Genomic DNA, 20,797 nt, shown 5'->3' with positions numbered 1-20,797 from the left:
TACAATACCAAAAAAGTTACATGCAATATTATAGTCAAAAATATAGACGTCTACTGTAAGTAAAATTAACTCGAAAATATCGACCTCACGACAAAAATTGTTACAAAGAAATTGTAATAATTGTAAATACGATTTATTTGGAACAATTTCAGTTCCTACCATTTTTGCCGAAAAGTTAAAAATGGCGGAGATATTGAGCCAAACAGGTTCTCCTTTAAAATCAAGATGGCGGCTAACGTAACGGAGGAATTCATTCGTGATTTTAAATTTAGGCTACTATTGACTCCCTTAAAGATCAGAAAAATAAAATTTTGGGCAGCTCGGCATTCAAGGTCAAATGCTATCCCGACTGGACTAATATATACTTGTGAGTCTGATATTACTGCATGTAACTTTTTTGGTATTGTAATATAATTCAAATCCTTCTAACCACTTAAAGTTCTATCTTTTGGATATCTGTGGGCAAATTTTCAGCCAAATCGATGATGATGTATTTTGGGAATGGAGGAAAATGTAAAAAACGGTATTTTAACGTTTTTTACACTATAAAATTTGATCAAAAACTTGTTTTGATTCAAAATAACTTGTTTAATGCCATATAATGACATTTTTGAGTCCTTTCTATAATAATATTATGTTTTTCATTAATACTTTACGACAGAAAATGCAAATTTGTTTAAATAAACACCAAATCACTGTAAAATCGCATAAAATCACATTTTGAGAAAAAAAGAAGAAGAAGATTTTTTGACCTTAAATATCTTATTTCTACGTCCCGCAGAAGCTATATACCAATTTTCAGACAAATCGGAGATCCAAAATTTTTTGCCTGAGTGGTTTGACATGGAATGTACCGTTCATTTTTCAACAAAAAACCCACGTTATTAGACAGTTTTTGGCAAATAACTCAAAAAGCAAGTATTTAAAAAAATTTTTTCTTAGCAAAAATATAGACTATAAAAAGTGAAAAAAATGGTGTATGTGTGAGGTCCGTAGACCCAGTAGAAGCAGAGTTGTAGCAAATGAACAACAGGTTCATATTCGTCAAATTACAAATCAAATATTTCAACATAAAATAACCAAAAAATGAAGCACTTTTTGAGAAAAACTCATTACAGCTTTTTTAAAGCCTTTAAAAAAGCTTTATTCTTGTTTCTTGGAAAAGTATCTAGTATCAAAAATAGGCAAGTTACGCTCAAAGTAAAGTTGGTTCCTTTTTTTTGGTAAAAAAACAGGAAAATCACCCCCTAATTAGCATCTCAAATGAAATTAATCGTTACCGCTTCACAAGTTGCTTTACTTATGTTGTATTTATATGATCTGATTTATAAGTTTCATCAGTTCGAAAGTGCTTATAAAACCACCAAAAACGTGTTTTTTTTGTTGAAAAATGAACATATTCACTCGCAAATTACTTGAAAAGTATTAACTTGGGGAAAAAACTGTATAGAACAAAAGTTGCTTAGAATTAATCAGTTTATCCAATTACGGACTTATTTTAAAGGTTTCTTTTTTCACCCCCGAAAAGGGGTGAAATTCACTCCCAGGGTGAAAGTACACACCGGCACGAAATCACTTGTTTTGTTTGACATGTTAGCTACGTGTATGCCAAATTTCATGTCAATCCAAGTAGTTTTCTAAAATTTAGAGCAAAAACCGTGAGTAAACGTACTATAAACCGTTATTTTTGCAATAATTTATTAATAACAAAGTCGGAACGTGGTTTAAGCTATTACGACTAGTGGCAATTGATCTAGCGTATAAAAATACTATGAAAAAGACTACAAACTTGCTGTAGATAGCGCATTATTTCGAGCTTCTCGAGGAATAAACAATTATTTTATTTAACAATAAAACACTGAAAATGTTTGTTTTCTATACTTCCACAAAATTTATTATAACTAAGTGACTACAGCTGTTTCGGCGGAGTGCCTTTCTCAAGTGATATAGTTTACAATGTGTTTGCCTTTTTAAGTCTTCAACTGAAGAGGTTGAGGAGTGGGGAGCTGTTTGTCTCGAGTTGGTCATTCAGAATTATATCTGTATTTTTCAGTTTATTAATTTCCATAGATTCTAAAAAAGATAGCTTAAGGCCTTTATTTTGAATATGTAGAATTTGAAACTCTTCATTGAAAGAATGATTATGATCTAGAAGGTGAAGTGCGTATGTAGAAGTGTCTGTTTTTCTATTGTTGAATGCCCTTTTGTGTTCTGCTATCCGTTTGTCAAAAGTTCTGCCAGTTTGACCGATGTACGTTTTCGGACAGTCACCACAAGTTAGTTTGTACACACCACTCTGTAGTTGCTTTCTCCTTCGGCTTTTATTGTTCTTAATATATTTGCTTAAGTTGTTGTTAGTTCTGAAAGCTGGTGTTATTCCTTTCTTTTTTATGTATCTGGCTATCTTTGTTGTTATCTTGCCAGTATATGTGAGAGAGCAGAAGGTACTGGGTTCTTTCTGTGGTGGTGGATACACTAATTTCAGGGCTTTCTTATGGAGTTTTTGGTTCAAAATTTTGTTAACTGTTTGTTCGTTATAGCCGTTGTTTACTGCTATTTGTTTAATGATGTTTAGTTCTATCTCGAAGTTATTTTTTGTCATGGGAATTTCTGTCAGTCTATGTATCATGCTATGGTAGGCTGCTAATTTGTGTTGTGTAGGATGTGATGATGAATTGTGTATAGTTGTGTCAGTATGGGTAGGTTTATGATATACGGAGAACTCATGTTTGTTGTGTAGTCTGGAAATCGTTACATCTAGAAAGTTTATGGAGTTATTCTGTTCTGTTTCTATTGTAAACTCAATATTATTATGAAGTGAATTAATATATGATAGAAATTGGTCAAGTTGTCTGTTAGTTCCTGTAAAGCATACTAGTATATCATCCACGTATCTCCACCAATATAAGAACTGTTTAAATACGGGATGTTTAGAAATTGTTGTTTCAAGTTGGTTCATAAATATATCTGATAGCAATGGGCTTAGAGGATTACCCATAAATCCATTGCTATCAGATATATTTATGAACCAACTTGAAACAACAATTTCTAAACATCCCGTATTTAAACAGTTCTTATATTGGTGGAGATACGTGGATGATATACTAGTATGCTTTACAGGAACTAACAGACAACTTGACCAATTTCTATCATATATTAATTCACTTCATAATAATATTGAGTTTACAATAGAAACAGAACAGAATAACTCCATAAACTTTCTAGATGTAACGATTTCCAGACTACACAACAAACATGAGTTCTCCGTATATCATAAACCTACCCATACTGACACAACTATACACAATTCATCATCACATCCTACACAACACAAATTAGCAGCCTACCATAGCATGATACATAGACTGACAGAAATTCCCATGACAAAAAATAACTTCGAGATAGAACTAAACATCATTAAACAAATAGCAGTAAACAACGGCTATAACGAACAAACAGTTAACAAAATTTTGAACCAAAAACTCCATAAGAAAGCCCTGAAATTAGTGTATCCACCACCACAGAAAGAACCCAGTACCTTCTGCTCTCTCACATATACTGGCAAGATAACAACAAAGATAGCCAGATACATAAAAAAGAAAGGAATAACACCAGCTTTCAGAACTAACAACAACTTAAGCAAATATATTAAGAACAATAAAAGCCGAAGGAGAAAGCAACTACAGAGTGGTGTGTACAAACTAACTTGTGGTGACTGTCCGAAAACGTACATCGGTCAAACTGGCAGAACTTTTGACAAACGGATAGCAGAACACAAAAGGGCATTCAACAATAGAAAAACAGACACTTCTACATACGCACTTCACCTTCTAGATCATAATCATTCTTTCAATGAAGAGTTTCAAATTCTACATATTCAAAATAAAGGCCTTAAGCTATCTTTTTTAGAATCTATGGAAATTAATAAACTGAAAAATACAGATATAATTCTGAATGACCAACTCGAGACAAACAGCTCCCCACTCCTCAACCTCTTCAGTTGAAGACTTAAAAAGGCAAACACATTGTAAACTATATCACTTGAGAAAGGCACTCCGCCGAAACAGCTGTAGTCACTTAGTTATAATAAATTTTGTGGAAGTATAGAAAACAAACATTTTCAGTGTTTTATTGTTAGATAAAATGAACTTCCATCAAGTAACGGTCGAATCCATCAATTATTTTATTATTAACAAAATTAATAAGAACATATTTTAAATAATCGCGACTAGTCGCATTCGATTCAGCGACCAAAAATATACCGGAAAAGACCTTAACACTATCAATTTATTTACAGGGATTCTAATAATACCTGAAAAATACCCAATTTTACCATAACTTGTTAATAACAATTAAACGCACCATATTTAGGTTTCCAGACCACTTTCATTGGATTCAGCGACCCAAAATACCCATAATACCACCATCAAATCACGGCGAGCTAAAATTTCCCACGGGACCCCCTATGTTGCGACTGGACTAATGTGTTAGTGCTAACATTACAAGGTTACTTAACAGACCACCAGATACGTGTTAACAATAATAATTCCAAAATAAATATTTTGTTACTTGCCTATTACTAATTGGATTCTCTCAATAGGATCTTCCTGTTCTGCTGCCTTCCTTAGCAGATATGCATACTCCATATACTCTGCCAAACGTTGAAGAAAACTCAGCGGCTCATTATAAACGACTGGCATGGCGATTGTGGTTAATTCTTTTCCGATGCAATTTTTTAAAACCTGCCAGCTGGTGAATTCATTGCGGTACATAGGAACTGGCAAGCATTTTCTGAAAATAATGTTTGGAGTTAGATGTAGTAAGTAAACATCAGCGAAATCTATGGTTAGTCACAGTTTGTTGGTTACAAACAGTTATTATAACAACCAAGGCTAAAGTTAGAATCAAAAAGTAAAGACAAATTCTTGAAAGAGAAGGATTAAAGTTTAGTAGTTCAAAATACATTAAAAATGTGATCTACCACTCGGATCGTATGTTACTTCTACAATTACATGGAAGTCCAATCGACATCAATATCATACAGGTATATGCTCCAACAACTGATAAACCCGACACTGAAATAGAAGAGTTCTACGGAGACCTACAAGGATTGATGCAGCTTACAAAAAAGCACGAAATAGTTATAATAATGGGAGACCTCAATGCGAAAGTGGGAAAAGGTAGATCTGAGAATATCATTGGAGAACATGGATTAGGTCAGCGAAATGAAAGAGGCGATAGGCTGTTTCAATTTTGTCAAGAACAGAATATTACTATTATGAATACATGGTTCAAATTACCTGCGCGCAGACTATACACATGGAAATCGCCACAAGACAATGATAAAAATTGCGTCAGAAACCAAACAGATTACATCATGATCAACCAGAGATACCGAAATAGCATACAAAGCACAAAAACTTACCCCGGTGCAGATGTCCCTTCCGACCATACCTTGCTTGTCGCTAAATTTAAAAAGCATAAAAGAAAGAAAGAAGAGAGAACAGACATCAGACATGAGCTTACTCAAGAACGTAGAAACAAAACAGAAGATATCACAAGAACTTAACCACGAATGTCGAGAACTTAAAAACAGACAAAAGAAAACTGATTTATCAGAAGAATCCGACGACTTAAACCAAATATGGAGAGAACTTAAGACTGTATTTCTAAAAGCTGAAGACCACCTTAAACCCACAAATCAAAGAGGCAACAAACCATGGATAACTAATGAAATATTAGAAATGATGAATGTGAGACAACAACACAAGAACAAAGACTGGAATAAATATAAAGAAATACAAAGATTAATAAGAAAAATGATAGTGGAAGCAAAAGAAAAGTGGCTTGCAGAAACTTGCGAAGAGATAGAAGACCTACAGAATAAACATGATGATAGACTTCTCCATAAGAAAATTAAAGAAATGTGTGGGATCAGAAACGCTCGGCAGACTGGCACAATAACAAGCACGGATTCTTCTTTATTAATATGGCAAATTCTGTTAATTTGATTACAGCAGTGCCAAAAGTCAACAGGCCCGATTATTATGCATGAACACTTAATTGAGTCTGTAATAGTTGGCAAGGCTAAAAATATCCTAAATCCTTTGACCAAATCTCGCTTTATTTTAATCGATTCAGCTATTTTTAAAGGACTAAAATAATCCGTTCTGTGATTTATTAATAGATTGATAAAGAAACTAGGCAATTTTTATGTGGTCACTGTATTTTATGCAATATAATTTAAATAATCAAAATTTCGTAAAAATACATTCAAAAGGTATATAATTCTGCATCAATGTTTATTAATCTCAAAATGTACATACAGTCAGAAGATACAGAGTCACATTGGTTTAGCTGCCTTTAACTGCCTTTGAATTGCTATTGCTGGCAGTTGTTTGAATACAAAAGTGTGAAATGACGCATATTACATGATTCTGTCGATTGTTGCGTATTTATGGGCGGATGTAAATAAGTAATAGGTTCTAAAATTTAATAACATTAAATAATATTTAATATTATACTTCAAAAAGAAAATGTATTTGTAATCAGCAATTTCAAAAGTTCCTTATAATATAACATTTCAAAAATGTAGCGTTTAAAATAAAATTTTCGAATTTATTTCAGCAATATTGGATTCGCCATTTTTTTTCAGAAAAATTATGTTATACTTGTAATCAGCTACCTATTAAACTACCAAATTTCACAAAAAAATTTGCGTTTTGATTGATATTTTCAATTCCTTTCCGCCATGTTGGATGCGCCATTTTGTTTTTCAAAAAAATAATTTCATATTCCTAATCAGCGATGCCAAAAACCCCTAAGTACGAAAGTACATACAGTACAACCTGCCATATCCGGACCTGTCATATCCGGACCTCCCCATATCCGGACGGTTCTGCGCCGTCCGGATCTACCGAAATCTACCGAAAAAGGCAGTCCTGCTGTTGGACAACGCACTAAAAGAAGAACTAAAAGATGGCGAAATAATGTATTATAGAATCTATAAAACGTGTCTATCGACGAAAGTTATTGACGGCGTTGATTACTGGAATGTGTGAAGGAGAAACCCTTTCAGAAACTGTAAAAGAAGTAGTGGTCTTGATATCCGGATTTTTTCATATCCGGATCGGTCTGTCACCACATTGATCCGGATATGGCAGGTTTTACTGTAATTCCGAAGTGTATGTACAATATACGCTTTTAAAAGTTCATGGCCACCTTTCGGCATCTGGAACTACAGTGCGACATTATAATAAGAGGTTAAAGTCTGTTTTAGACTATAACATAAAATGATATAAGAAAATGGTATACTAAGTTTTGTCACAATGTAAAACAGGAAACAAAATCTGTTAACAGAAAATGTTATACAAATTAGAACATGTCCTATTTGAAAAAAATTTTTAGTACACAGGCATGCGGACTTAAGTTATTTTCGTTATACTGTCACATGGGTTCTTTTAAGGTTAACTTTTCTTTTAAGAAATGTTGCAATGGAAGTAGCTGATAATAATAGAGTTTTCTTATCCATCATATAAAATATATCTTTGTAATATAAAATATCAAAGATAAAACTAACTAGTTAAATGTTGAGAAAAATGGGGTTAAAATATTGTTATAAAATAAGAAGAAGAAAATTGAGATTAACAGTACATGTACCATCACAAAAATATAAAAAAGTACTTTTTTAGGATGTAATGCGCAGAATCACATAACATATTTTGATACCAAAATGTGACAATGTAATACACAAAACTTCTTGTATTAATATTGTACATACACAATCATTTCATGTAAGTTTTTGTTATACCATTTTCTTATATCATTTTATGTTATAGTCTAAAACAGACTTACCGTGAATATTACGCGATTATAACAAGAAACAGGGTGAGAACCACGAAAATCCTAACCTAGTTAGTATAGTAAGTAGCAGCAGAACGAATGGGATGACATATAAATCAAAATAAAACCAAATTCATGCCGAATAACACAAACACAACAGCTGGAAATGTCTTATTGTCAATGACCAATTCTTCTAATAACCCGGTCTATATAGACATTTGAAATAACAAAAATTGCGGGAGAGCCAAATTTTGGTGGAGAGCTAGGGTATACCATAACAAATAAAGTTTTAAAAGTCCTCATCGATCCCATGTGTGCAACAAAAGTTATTCGGGGTCAAAGGTCAAAATTTGAAATTTTTTGGATTTTTTTAGAAAACGGTAAGTTTTATCAAAAAAGAACCTTAAACCAAAGTTGTAGATCTTAAAATTCTCTACAAAAATAGTCTGGAGATTCTTCAAATAATTTTAAGACAATTTAACTCAATTCATCTTCATCTAGTCCAAGAATGCTTCCTCAGAGAGATAGAGCTCTTTGAAGATGGCGTCTTGTAATTAGTTTTCTTTAATACCTCCAGAACGCTTCTATGTAGAAAAACGAAAACTGGTACATTTATTTAGCTTGGAGAGATTAATCGATTCCATCAATTGCGAATTTCTAGTACCGCTCACAGGCGTCCGTTTTGGGTAGGGCAACGGTTGTTTTATCGCATAACTTTTTGTCTTTAACTTTTAAGCATTTTTGGTAATGGATTATTAAATTGTGAGGTATTCTAGTACTAAAAGGTACTCTTGCTTTAAGTCGGTATGATAAACCTTTTCTAGAAACATCGGTATGAAAATTATTCGTCTTTTGAATCTGAATAAATTTTAAAAAAATTCAAAAAAAAAAACGGTGTATTTTGCCGATTTAAAGCTAGATTAGTGAACCCTCCGACTAACGGTCGTCCTGTAAGGCTAGAAATTTGTCTAGTGATAATTCATAGCACACCAAGGCTAAAAACCATGACCTGGCAGGCATCAGCGGTGCACGTGTATCTACCAGGTGAATCGAAAAGTGCAAATTTAGGGGGTAAAATAAACTTTCTCCTGTAAGGTTTAAATTTAAGTATGTGTTTGAGTAAGTCATTTAGAAGAAATGAGTACAATGACAGGCGATTCTGAAGAGCATAAGACCTTGCCAGGCGAGGAGAAAGATTAGGGGTTTTTCCTAAAATTATTCTTTTTGCATCGAACAAATTTTTTTTAGGTTTTTTGAATCATTCTAAATAAAAAAGGTCTTTAGTGATTTTTCTCTTAAGTTAATAGTTTTTGTTATATAAGCGATTGAAAATTTTGAAAATTGCGAAATCGGCCATTTTTAACCCTAAATCGGACATTTATCTAAAAATTTCAAAGTTGCTAAGGTAGATAGATATTCTTTAAACATTGATTGATGAAATCCAAAGGATTGTTTGCAATACGATATCGGAAACCCCTTTGTTTTTTTAATTGCTAATTAAGCGGGCGCGACACTGTAGTATAAGTGAGGACGTTTGAGTTGGCATAAATTCATTATCTCGAGAATGGGCAAATTTCAAGAGAAATCCTCAGACAGGTCTATTTTTATTTTTGAATTAGGACTTTTTGGTATATATATAATACTAGTGACGTCATCCATCTGAGCGTGATGACGTAATCGATGATTTTTTTAAATGAGAGTAGGGGTTGTGTGATAGCTCATTTGAAAGGTTATTTAATTCTCTATTCACTAATATAAACATTAACATACATATTTATACATCGTGTACAAAAATTTTTTTTTATTAAATTAACTTTGATTAAATTTGACACATAGAAGAAAATTTTTTTTGTACACCCTGTATAAATTATTATGTTAATGTTTATATTACTGAATAGAGAATTAAATAACCTTTCAAATGAGCTATCACACAACCCCTACTCTTATTTAAATAAATCATCGATTACGTCATCACGCCCAGATGGATGACGCCACTAGTATTATATATATGCCAAAAAGTCCTAATTCAAAAACAAAAATCGACCTGTCTGAGGATTTCTCTTGAAATTTGCCCATTCTCGAGATAATGAATTTATGCAAACTCAAACGTCCTCACTTATACTACAGTGTCGCGCCCGCTTGATTAGCAATTAAAAAAACAAAGGGGTTTTCGAAATTTTATTGCAAAAATCTCTTCGGGATTTCATCAATCAATGTTTAAAGAATATCTACGTACCTTGGCAACATTGAAATTTTTAGATAAATGTCCGATTTAGGGTTAAAAATTGCCGATTTCGCAATTTTCAAAATTTTCAATCGCTTACATAACAAAAACTATTAACTTAAGAGAAAAATCACTAAAGACCTTTTTTGTTTGGAATGATTCAAAAACGATGCAAAAAGAATAATTTTAGGAAAAACCCCTAATCTTTCTCCTCGCCTGGAAAGGTCTTATGCTCTTCAGAATCGCTTGTCATTGTACACATTTCTTCTAAATGACTTACTCAAACACATACTTAAATTTAAACCTTACAGGAGAAAGTTTATTTTATCCCCTAAATTTGCACTTTTCGATTCACCTGGTAGATACACATGCACCGCTGATGCCTGCCAGGTCATGGTTTTTAGCCTTGGTGTGCTATGAATTATCACTAGACAAATTTCTAGCCTTACAGGACGACCGTTAGTCGGAGGGTTCACTAGCTCTTAGACTAATACCTCATAATTTAATAATCTAGCGTCAAAAATACTTAAAAATTAAAGACAAACAATTTATGCGATATAATAACTGATGTTGACCTACCCAAAACGGATGCATAAGACCGGTACTAGAAATTTGCAATTGACGAAATCGATTCATTTTTGGAAGATAAATAAATGCAGTACCGGCGCTATGGTATGAGGTGCTGCCTGCAAAACTAGCCCTGGCACACCCCCCCCCCCACACACACACATACTTAATAACGCTAGCCTCAGGAGACAAAATTTTGTGTATTCTAATGGAACAGTGGGACCCACATGTCCGAAGATCAAACCAGTTACACTCCATAGTGGAGTGGTACCAAGCTGTTCCCAGAGTAGAGTATTAGGGCTGGAATTTAAACATTTAAAAAATAAATTTTTCTATTTTAGTATTTTCTATAACACCAGTGGAAAAATAGCTCATTATGGCGCCCTTCATGCAGAGGCGCCCACCTGCAGTGCATCCCTTGTAGGCCCGTTATCGCCGCCCCTGAATAAACGTACCAGTTTTCCTTTTTCTAAATAGTTTTTTTTTTAATTTTTGAAGATTTTTTTAGAAAACGGTGTATTGTACCGACTTAAAGTAAGAGTACTTTGTAGTACTAGAATACCTCACAATTTTATAATCCATTATCAAAAATGCTTAAAAGTTAAAGACAAAAAGTTATGCGATAAAATAACCGTTGCCCTACCCAAAACGGACGCCTATGACCGGTACTGGAAATTCGAAATTTATGGAATCGATTTATTTCTGCAAGCTAAATGAACGTACCAGTTTTAGTTTTTCTACATAGAAGCGTCCTGGAGGTATTTAAAAAAACTAATTACAAGACGCCATCTTCAAAGAGCTCCAGCTCCCTTAGCATTTTCGGACTACGTGAATTGGGTTAAATTGTCTTAAAATTATCTGAGGAATTCCCGGTCTTCGTTTGTGAGGAGAGTTTCTGGACACCCTGTATTATTCATATCAGTTTAAATTAGGTGCAGAAACTTTTCCAGTGTGGAGAGTGTTAAGTGTGAATATAAAGGGTAGTTATATCGGTGTTGGAGTTAAGTTGGTCGAGAACACTTTGTCGACGTAAAATTAGTCGACAACATTTGGTCGACAAACAGTTGGTCGAATGCACAATTCATCGAATGTAAAGTTATTGTGAATTTCCTACAGCAGACACCATTTTGCAAAAAAGATAGGACATCACGAAAAGTGCTCAAAAACCCCGTTGATTTTTTACAGTCCTCCAACGAAGAAAAAGGGTCAAGAGCAAACACTGTGATAACTATAAATAGTTATCGCATTTACATGTTTTCCTTTTTTGTATATTGGCACGATGATGTTGTTCTTCCAGTCTTTAGGGATTTCTGTTTGGTTTTCCCACGCCTCTTTATATATTTTCTATACCCTGTTTGTTCCTTCTTCTCCAATGTATTTGACCATTTCCGGTTCAACTTCAACATCACCTGCCTTGCCTATTTTTATGAAAATACTTCTATTACGTCTTTTCTACTTATTTGCTCTAGCTCTATGTTTTTCTTAGCCTTCATTTATTACATTGTCGTCTTCATTAATTACTTCGGTATCAAATTTTTTCTCATAATATTCTTTACATACCCTAGCTATTTGTTCTGAGTTTATTTGAATTTGCTTTGATGTATTTCTTACTGCGTTTATTTCCTTTTGTCTTCTAAAGCGAGATTTGGTCAAAGGATAAAATATATTTTAGCTTGTCAACTATTAAAGATTCAATTAAGTGTTCAGACATAATAGGACCTGTTGAATTTTGGCTCTGCCATAATTAAATCAGAATTTGCAATATTAATAAAATGAACTTTATAACCCACATACTCTATTTTATATTATTCATAATCAGTTTATAAGTGCAGAAACTTGTCAAGCGAAGACTATTAAATGTGAATATAAAGGGTAGTTAATTAATAACCACTATTTCTCTCATGAATTATAATTCCTGTCATGAAATTTACAGTGAGTGATAAATATAAAAATAGATTGTTAAAACAAATCAAAATTTTACAGGGGACGGTAAAAATGACTATATTATCAAGAAATTTAAATAGCTGAAACTATTTTTTTACAAAAAACCTTAGGAATACGTTTCCTCAAGGATTTCTTCTTCTTTAAATCATAAAAAAGGTGATGATAAATATTTAGCAAAGTTGCCTTATATAGTAGGTACGTTTCACGAAGTTGTTACTATTTTGCTTGTTGTTGACTATTTCGTTTTTCAACTTGTTGCAGATTTCTGATTCCTATATAGTTATTGGGGATGCTGCTATTCGTAAATTAGTGTCTATATTTTCAGCACTTCAGAAGTCTACACAGGTAGAGTAAGATCTAACTGGCAATAATTGAAGCTGCCAATGGAATAAGAGAGGAGTATTCCCTGAGTCATCAATTGTACCGGGTGTCCCAATAAGAATGGCTTTCGGCCATATCTCAGGAACCGTTTATAGTACAGCTTTGGGAAAAAAATGTTATAACAAAAGTTGCCTCGAGAAAAGCCTGGAAATTATTTTCATATTTGTAAGTCTACCGCTAGAGGGCGTAATTGAATATCAAAAATTTAAAAATAAAAATTTTACAAAATTTACATAATGAAAGGGCACTGAAAATCCGATCATCGTATTCTTCGCAAAATTCTACGAATATTTGATTTCACAAGTGTAACTCTACCTTTGCAAATAAGAGGAGGGGGTGAGTGGGAAACTTCTTATGGAAAAATGGCTGTAAGTCCGGTTCAACTTAATCGATTTTTGCAAACTTGGTCTCGTTGAAAACAGATCTTTTTCGTTAATGTAAGAGTTATAATTACGAAACAGCCTAGTAAGTAATATGCCAGCTAGGGGGCGCTATTTTATGTTTTTCGGAAATCTAGTTTTCTTTGGAAAATATTAAATACAAGTATGCACTTTTAACCCTGTATTACAAAATTAGACCAAAATATCAACAGAATATTGAAAACCGCATGTCGATACCTTTTTTCTTTCTCGAGATATCTTAAGAAACGTATAAATTGTAAACAAACTGATAATGTCACCGGTAAACGAAGTTAAGGAAATCAAAGTGAAAACAGGTAGTGCGCTATGGAAACAAATTAGAGCGGGACACTTGCGGAGTGCCGACAGAAGTGAATATTTCTCATAGATTCAATTATATTCGGTTCGATTCAATTCGATTCCATTTAATTGGATTTAATTTTATTTATTATCATTATGCTTATAATTTAATATATTTAAAATATACCCAATTTAATACATAATATATATGGTTTGTCAAACGTAGGAAAGAGTTTGAAAATCTTGCAATCGCCGAAATTTTTAAACTTTTTGTTACGTTTGACAAACTGTACTAGTGATTTTACCCATTAATTTTAGAATTAGCAAACTTTCAAAAGAAGTTTTACTTCAAATTTGATAGTGAATTTAATTGTTATTATATAAAATGAATAGGATGTTTAAAAATACAATTTGAGGATAAGTAGGTTGAAAGGAATAATGTAATCAACAAATTTAAAAAAGTCACTTTTGTATAACGTCCTCCTCTTTAATGAGAGTATCTAAAAATAAATGAACTCTTCCATGCATTATTTACGATTAAAATTTACACGAAGTATTTACTATACTTCATCAGTAATTAAATTTTTAAATTAAAAATATCGGTTACATTATTAAGAAAAATAATAATTTAAAGCTTTATGTATCTTTATATCTTATCCTAATTTTAACGGGTAAAATCACTAGTATATAATATTATGTATTAAATTAGGTATATATTATATATTTATATTAAATTATAGATATAATATATATATATATATTTTTATATATATATATATATATATATATATATATTTTTATATATATATATATATATATATTAATTAATAATTCCCTAAAGTAATTAGGGAATTAAAACTTGAGACTGTCATTTTCAGGTTGGGCGTAGATTTACGCTCCTGTTATGTCTATGTCTCGGATGTTGTTTTTTGATGGAATGTGTCTAAAGATATTCAACCTCTCATCTTTACCGATGAGCCCACGGAGGTTGAAGAGGGCGAAACACATTTCTAAGAACTGGTGTTTGGATCTTTGATTCTATTCGAAAAATTTTTCCCAGCCAGAAATAGTGGATGTGTGAGTTATTCGTAAGGGGATTTTTCCACATTCTCTATTTAATTTGTTTGATTTCGTACGAGTGGTCGTTAAACCAGTACATGTGGATCTTTTGATCACTGAGTGTGTTTCAAAGATCTACATCTTTTGTTTTTTCATAAACATTATCTTACTTACTCTAAAGTAATTAGGGAATTAAAACTTAAGACTGTCATTTTCAGGTTGGGCGTAGATTTACGCTCCTGTTATGTCTATGTCTCGGATGTTGTTTTTTGATGGAATGTGTCTAAAGATATTCAACCTCTCATCTTTACCGATGAGCCCACGGAGGTTGAAGAGGGCGAAACACATTTCTAAGAACTGGTGTTTGGATCTTTGATTCTATTCGAAAAATTTTTCCCAGCCAGAAATAGTGGATGTGTGAGTTATTCGTAAGGGGATTTTTCCACATTCTCTATTTCATTTGTTTGATTTCGTACGAGTGGTCGTTAAACCAGTACATGTGGATCTTTTGATCACTGAGTGTGTTTCAAAGATCTACATCTTTTGTTTTTTCATATATATATATATATATATATATATATATATATATATATATATATATATATATATTAAATAAAATTAAATCTAATCGAATGGAATCTAATTGAATAAAACGAATATAATCGAATCTATAGTAAGTATTCACTTCTGTCGGCATTCCGCAAGTGTCACCCTTTAATTTTTTTTCACAGCACACTACTTGTTTCCACTTTGATTTCCGTAACTTCGTTTACAGGAGACATCATCAGTTATGTTTAAAAATTAACACGTTTCTTAAGATATCTTGAGATAGACAAAAGGTATCGACATGCGGTTTTCGATATTCTGTTGATAATTTGGTCTAATTTTGTAATACAGGGTTAAAAGTGCATACTTGTATTTAATATTTTCCAAAGAAAACTAGATTTCTAAAAAACATAAAATAGCGCCCCGTAGCTGGCATATTACTTATTAGACTGTTTCGTAATTATAACTCTTACATTAACGAAAAAGATCTATTTTCAACGAGGCCAAGTTTTCAAAAATCGATTAAGCAGAACCGGACTTACAGCCATTTTTCTTAACAAGGTTCCCACTCACCCCCACCTCTTATTTGCAAAGGTAGAGTTACACTTGTGAAATCAAATATTCTCAGAATTTTGCGAAGAATACGATGATTGGATTTTCAGTGCCCTTTCATTATGTAAATTTTGTAAAATTTTGATTTTAAAATTTTTGACATTCATTTACGCCCTCTAGCGGTGGACTTACAAATATGAAAATAATTTCCAGGCTTTTCTCGAGGCAACTTTTTTTATAAAATTTTTTTTCCCAAAGCTGTACTATAAACGGTTCCTGAGATATGGCCGAGAGCCGTTCTTATTGGGACACCCGGTACCCGGGTCGATCTGTCCAATATCCTGGTCGGAGATCTCTCTCAGACATGGCTTTCTGGATTCCACTTATCCAGGTTGTTTTCGGTCTGCCCATTTTCCTTCTTTCCGGGGTTGCCATTCCATTATTAGCTTTGGGAGTCGATGTTCCTTCATTCTTTGTACATAGCCATACCAACACAGTTGTTTTTGTTGGACTTCTATTATGTTTGTTTTTCTATTCATAATATCTCGTACCCGTTCATTCGTTATATGTGAAACTCTGGAGATGCAGATCTTGGCCAGAAGTTCGTTTCTAGTTCGAGCAACTTTTGTTCTGTTCGCTTATTCAGTTGCCAGGTTTCATATCCATACAGTACCACGCTTTTAAATATGCTATTATATAGCTGTGTTTTCTTTTCTTTTGATATAGTTTTTGATCAAAGTAGTGAGTTCAAAGCTCCTATTACTTTCTTTCCTTTCATAATTCTTTCCTCTATTTCGAATTCTGTCCTTTGTTGGATTCTCGTTCCAAGGTATACATAATAATAGCTTGGCTCGATAACCATATCGCCCTCTAGTTGTTACTCATTTTTCTGTCCTCCTATACACATATATTTGGTTTTCTCTAAATTAACGTATAGGCCCCATTTTTTGTATTCTCGAAACAGCCGGTTTGTCATAACCATTGATCATCTTTATCCTGGGCAATCACCACCTGACTGTCATCAAAATGCAGTGTGTATAGTGTTGAGTCGTCGTTTAGCTGTATACCCATTCCAGAACACGATTTCCGCCACTTATTCAAGACCTCATTTATATAGATTTTAAACAGTGTTGGCGATAAGCTGCATCCTTGTCGTAGTCCCTTATTCACCATGAAGCTATATCATAATCTGTTGTTGATTTTTATGTTTGCTTGGATGTTGTTATAGAAATTTTGCACTGCTTTTATTAAAGTTATATTTTTATAGGGGATTTTTCCAGGACTTGCCATAATTTACAAAGTGGTACGGTATCATATGCCTTAGTTAGATCGACGAATAGTAGATGTATTTCTCTGTCTCTGACTTTTTTTTTCGTTGAGTTGGTCGAGCGTGAAGATATGGTCGATACAGGATCTTTCTGCTCGGAATCCTGCTTGTTGTTCGATCTCTAAATGTGCATATTAATTTTCTATTAGAGTTTTTAAAGTTTTTCCATATAATCTGCTAAAGGTGCTGGTTACAGTAATACAGCGATAGTTCTTGCAGTCTTCCTGTTACCCTTTTTGTATATTGGAGTTATCCATTTTCTTTTCCAATTTTCTGGTATATTTTCTCCATTTGTGTAGTTGTTGAAAATTAAGGTTATTAGTTTGATCAATTTTGCAGTTAGATTTTTTATAAGTTCCGCTGGGATTCCTTCTGGACCACATGCTTTTTTATTTTGTAGTGATTTAATCATTCTCTCAACGAATTCGTCATTTAATTCTACGACTTGCCCATTTAATTTGTAGTGCTTTTGTGATGTATTTATGTATTCCTGTCTATTTTCTTGAAGTTCTTCTTTGTAGCGAATAAAAAAAAAGTGAGAATTAAAAAATGATACCAAATGAGACAAAAACAATTTAAAATAATCTGCTATACCTACAGACGACGCAGTATGAAGAAGAATTGCAATGTATGTATGTTGCACAAATTTAATATAACCGACGGAAAATTTAAGATGGTAATTTCCCCAAAAAAGATAAAATGAATTGTTATAACAGAAAATCCAATCAGTGCCGGATTAACCAATAGGCAATGTAGGCAGTTGCCTAAGGGCCTTGGCCCCAAAGGGGGCCTCGCAGGGCCCAAAACGAAAAAATAATAATTAGAATTAAATAAAAACTATAAATGTTGAAAAACTCAAATATCGAGCAATACCATAAGAGTAATGGTGGACGTATAAAACTACATTACAATACAATGCATACTTTTGTTCACATAGAAACAGTAGTGTCATGGTGCCGGAACGCGCCGGAGCGGCGTTCCGGCACTGGTTAAGAAAAGAAAAAAAAATAGAGAATTTAGGTTTTGTAAATAAAATATTTTGAATTAAGCAAATGCATATACACTTTAAAATATGCAAACGTAACTTGTATTAAAAAAACATAGAGTAATATTTTACTTGTAAAAAAGTTAAGGAAAGTGCGTACCGGCACTGCTAGAGTTTCACGATACGATACAATATCGATACTTTTTAAGTATTGAGTATTGTATTGGTTATGCCAATGAAGTATCGTATCGAGTATCGATATCGGCAATACTTTCTTATAAAAATATCGTATTGATATTGATTTCGATACGAGATCAATACAATACTCGATAAAATATCGACATAAAAAGAATAATTATATATCTGAGCTGTGTAGGCTCTTTATGCCCACTTTTGAATGCTTGGCAAGGCAAATGGGCATTATTCTAAAAATATTACAAATATTTCTTATAACTTATAGATTCTTGTAAAAATTGAATATAGCTGAATGCTTCTTTGAAACGACTAATACTTACTAATTCTGTATCTATTGTTTAAAAACTACTTTTGAAAAGATAGGGAAATCCTGGAGATTCGGAATAAATCGCAATTCATTATTTTTGTTGAAAATTATTTTTGCGTTATTATCATTTACTTCCATAATAGGTATTGCCACAAATTCCACATGATATAAACAGTGTAATCATAACAGTCATTTAGTCACTCACAAGAGCTTCAATTTCAAGCACTCAAGTGTAAAATATTATAACAGCTGATGCTTGGTTTGCAGATCACTTATCTAAATGCCTATTCCACGAGATATAATTAAACAACTGTGGCGTTTTTTTTTTCTCGATATCGATATATTCAATAATATCGAGGCAAGCGTATCGACAATACAAGAGTATTGTATTGATTTCAGTTAATGAGTATCGTATGGACATTAATATTGCTAAGGTGTGTATTGTATGGATATCGTATTGATTTTCGATACGATATCAATACAATATCGATATTTTTATCGAATATCGTGAAACTCTAGGCACTGCTAATTTTGCCATGACACCAATGCATAGAAAGTCCATGTTGTGAGAACAAATCGCTAATGAATACTCTTTGGTAACAATAGGAACAGTACTACACATGGAAAAAAGAAAGACGATTCGAGAGTGGAGCATAAAAACGCAAGAAAAAGCAGCAGAAAGAAAATACCCTTAACAAGTTCGAAAACAGAACCAAAACTTACTTAAATTCAGCTTCACACGGAAATTCATAGCTAGTGAAGCTGCAACCAATAAAAATGCACGTGATGAAATAACTGGGTGAAACATATAGGTAGTAGCTTCGGTAACTGAAGAAGATAAAATAAAAGAATGTGTGTACTTTGTACGCACGTAAGAAGTTAGGTATACTTCTATTATATGATTTCAACTAAATCAATATACTTTAAACAGTTTCTCTACTACTTTCCAAAAATTTTTATTAAAACAATACCAAAAATTAAAAAAATAAAAGAATAAAACACACACAAATACATTGAAAAATGCCACAAATGATTTCTGAACAATAATTGTTGCCAAAAATTTTAATTAAATACGTATTTTCTGAAAAAAATTATATAATAATATACTTACAGTCATAAAATCTATAAAAAAAATAAAAAAATGATACATTGGGCTTGAACCTACTTCCCGTGTATCCCGCCGTACGAGAGTCGAAGCGATTTCAAACTTCACAACCTTCGCGTATACGTCATGTGGGAATATACACAAACTGGACAACTTTTTGACATTTTGTTTATATGAATTTTTATTAGTTTCATTTTTGTCGAATTAAAATACAACAATATATAGAGTAAGAAAACGATACATTAGATGAAAATTTGTAGAAAGTTTGTTCGTAATCAGATTATGTAAATTAAAGCATTGCCTACTAGGGGTATAGCATAGCAAGTACTAGGTAAGTACATTATTTTTTTTACATTTTCCAAATAGGTACGAATAGGGCTTACAATACCGGAATTCTGGGATCCCGAATACCGGAATCCCGGACGATTTTTGTCCGGTATTCGATACCGGTATTTATAATAAAAATACCGGTATTTCGGTATTAGCTTAATTTATAAAAAGTGAATTAATGCACAATAAACTTTCTTCTAAAGTGTACTTTACATCAACAATAAATTGAACAAGAAATTGACAAATTTATTCAAGGTCAAATTTGACTTATACAAAACACCCAATTTTGCCGTGAATAAAAAGAAAATAAAGAAATTTGACAAAATAAAACATATTCAATTGTTCTATTTCATCAAATTGCTTCATTTTCTTTTACAAGCCATACATACTGTACACGTTAAATTTGGCCTTGAATAACTTGGTCAATTTCTTGTTCAATTTATTGTTGATGTAAAGTGGACTTAAGATATTTTTTGCTATTACAAGAAATTATTTTTGGAGATAAACAACCAATATCATTGTAAAAAATATTTACTAAACACGTTTATTACACCTATTATGCTTATCGCATGTTCTGCTAACTTGATAATCAAGCTAGCAGAACAGTAGTTCAAAAATTTGATAAATCATATATTATAAGTAATTGAATTCCAAAGTATTCTCTGAATTAAATGGAAATTTAATGTTCCAAGAAAAAATTTATTGATCTTTTTTTAAGTTATCGCATGTTCTGCT

General features: G+C 32.5%; 1 protein-coding gene across 2 annotated transcripts in view; it reads right to left on the bottom strand.

The window, feature by feature from the left end:
* LOC126878533 (oxysterol-binding protein-related protein 1) overlaps window positions 1-20,797 on the bottom strand; it is a 159,361-nt gene that overhangs the window by 68,364 nt on the left and 70,200 nt on the right. For both annotated transcript variants that reach the window (XM_050641293.1, XM_050641292.1), the window contains exon 3: window positions 4,574-4,791. In XM_050641293.1, the coding sequence (XP_050497250.1) occupies window positions 4,574-4,791 (218 nt within the window). The remainder of the gene's footprint in view (window positions 1-4,573; window positions 4,792-20,797) is intronic.

This window comes from Diabrotica virgifera, chromosome 10, assembly GCF_917563875.1.
Source record: "Diabrotica virgifera virgifera chromosome 10, PGI_DIABVI_V3a".
NCBI classification, from domain to species: Eukaryota; Metazoa; Arthropoda; class Insecta; order Coleoptera; family Chrysomelidae; genus Diabrotica; species Diabrotica virgifera.
The sequence above is the reverse complement of the archived record's forward strand: the minus strand, read 5'-3'. Positions and strand labels throughout refer to the sequence as shown.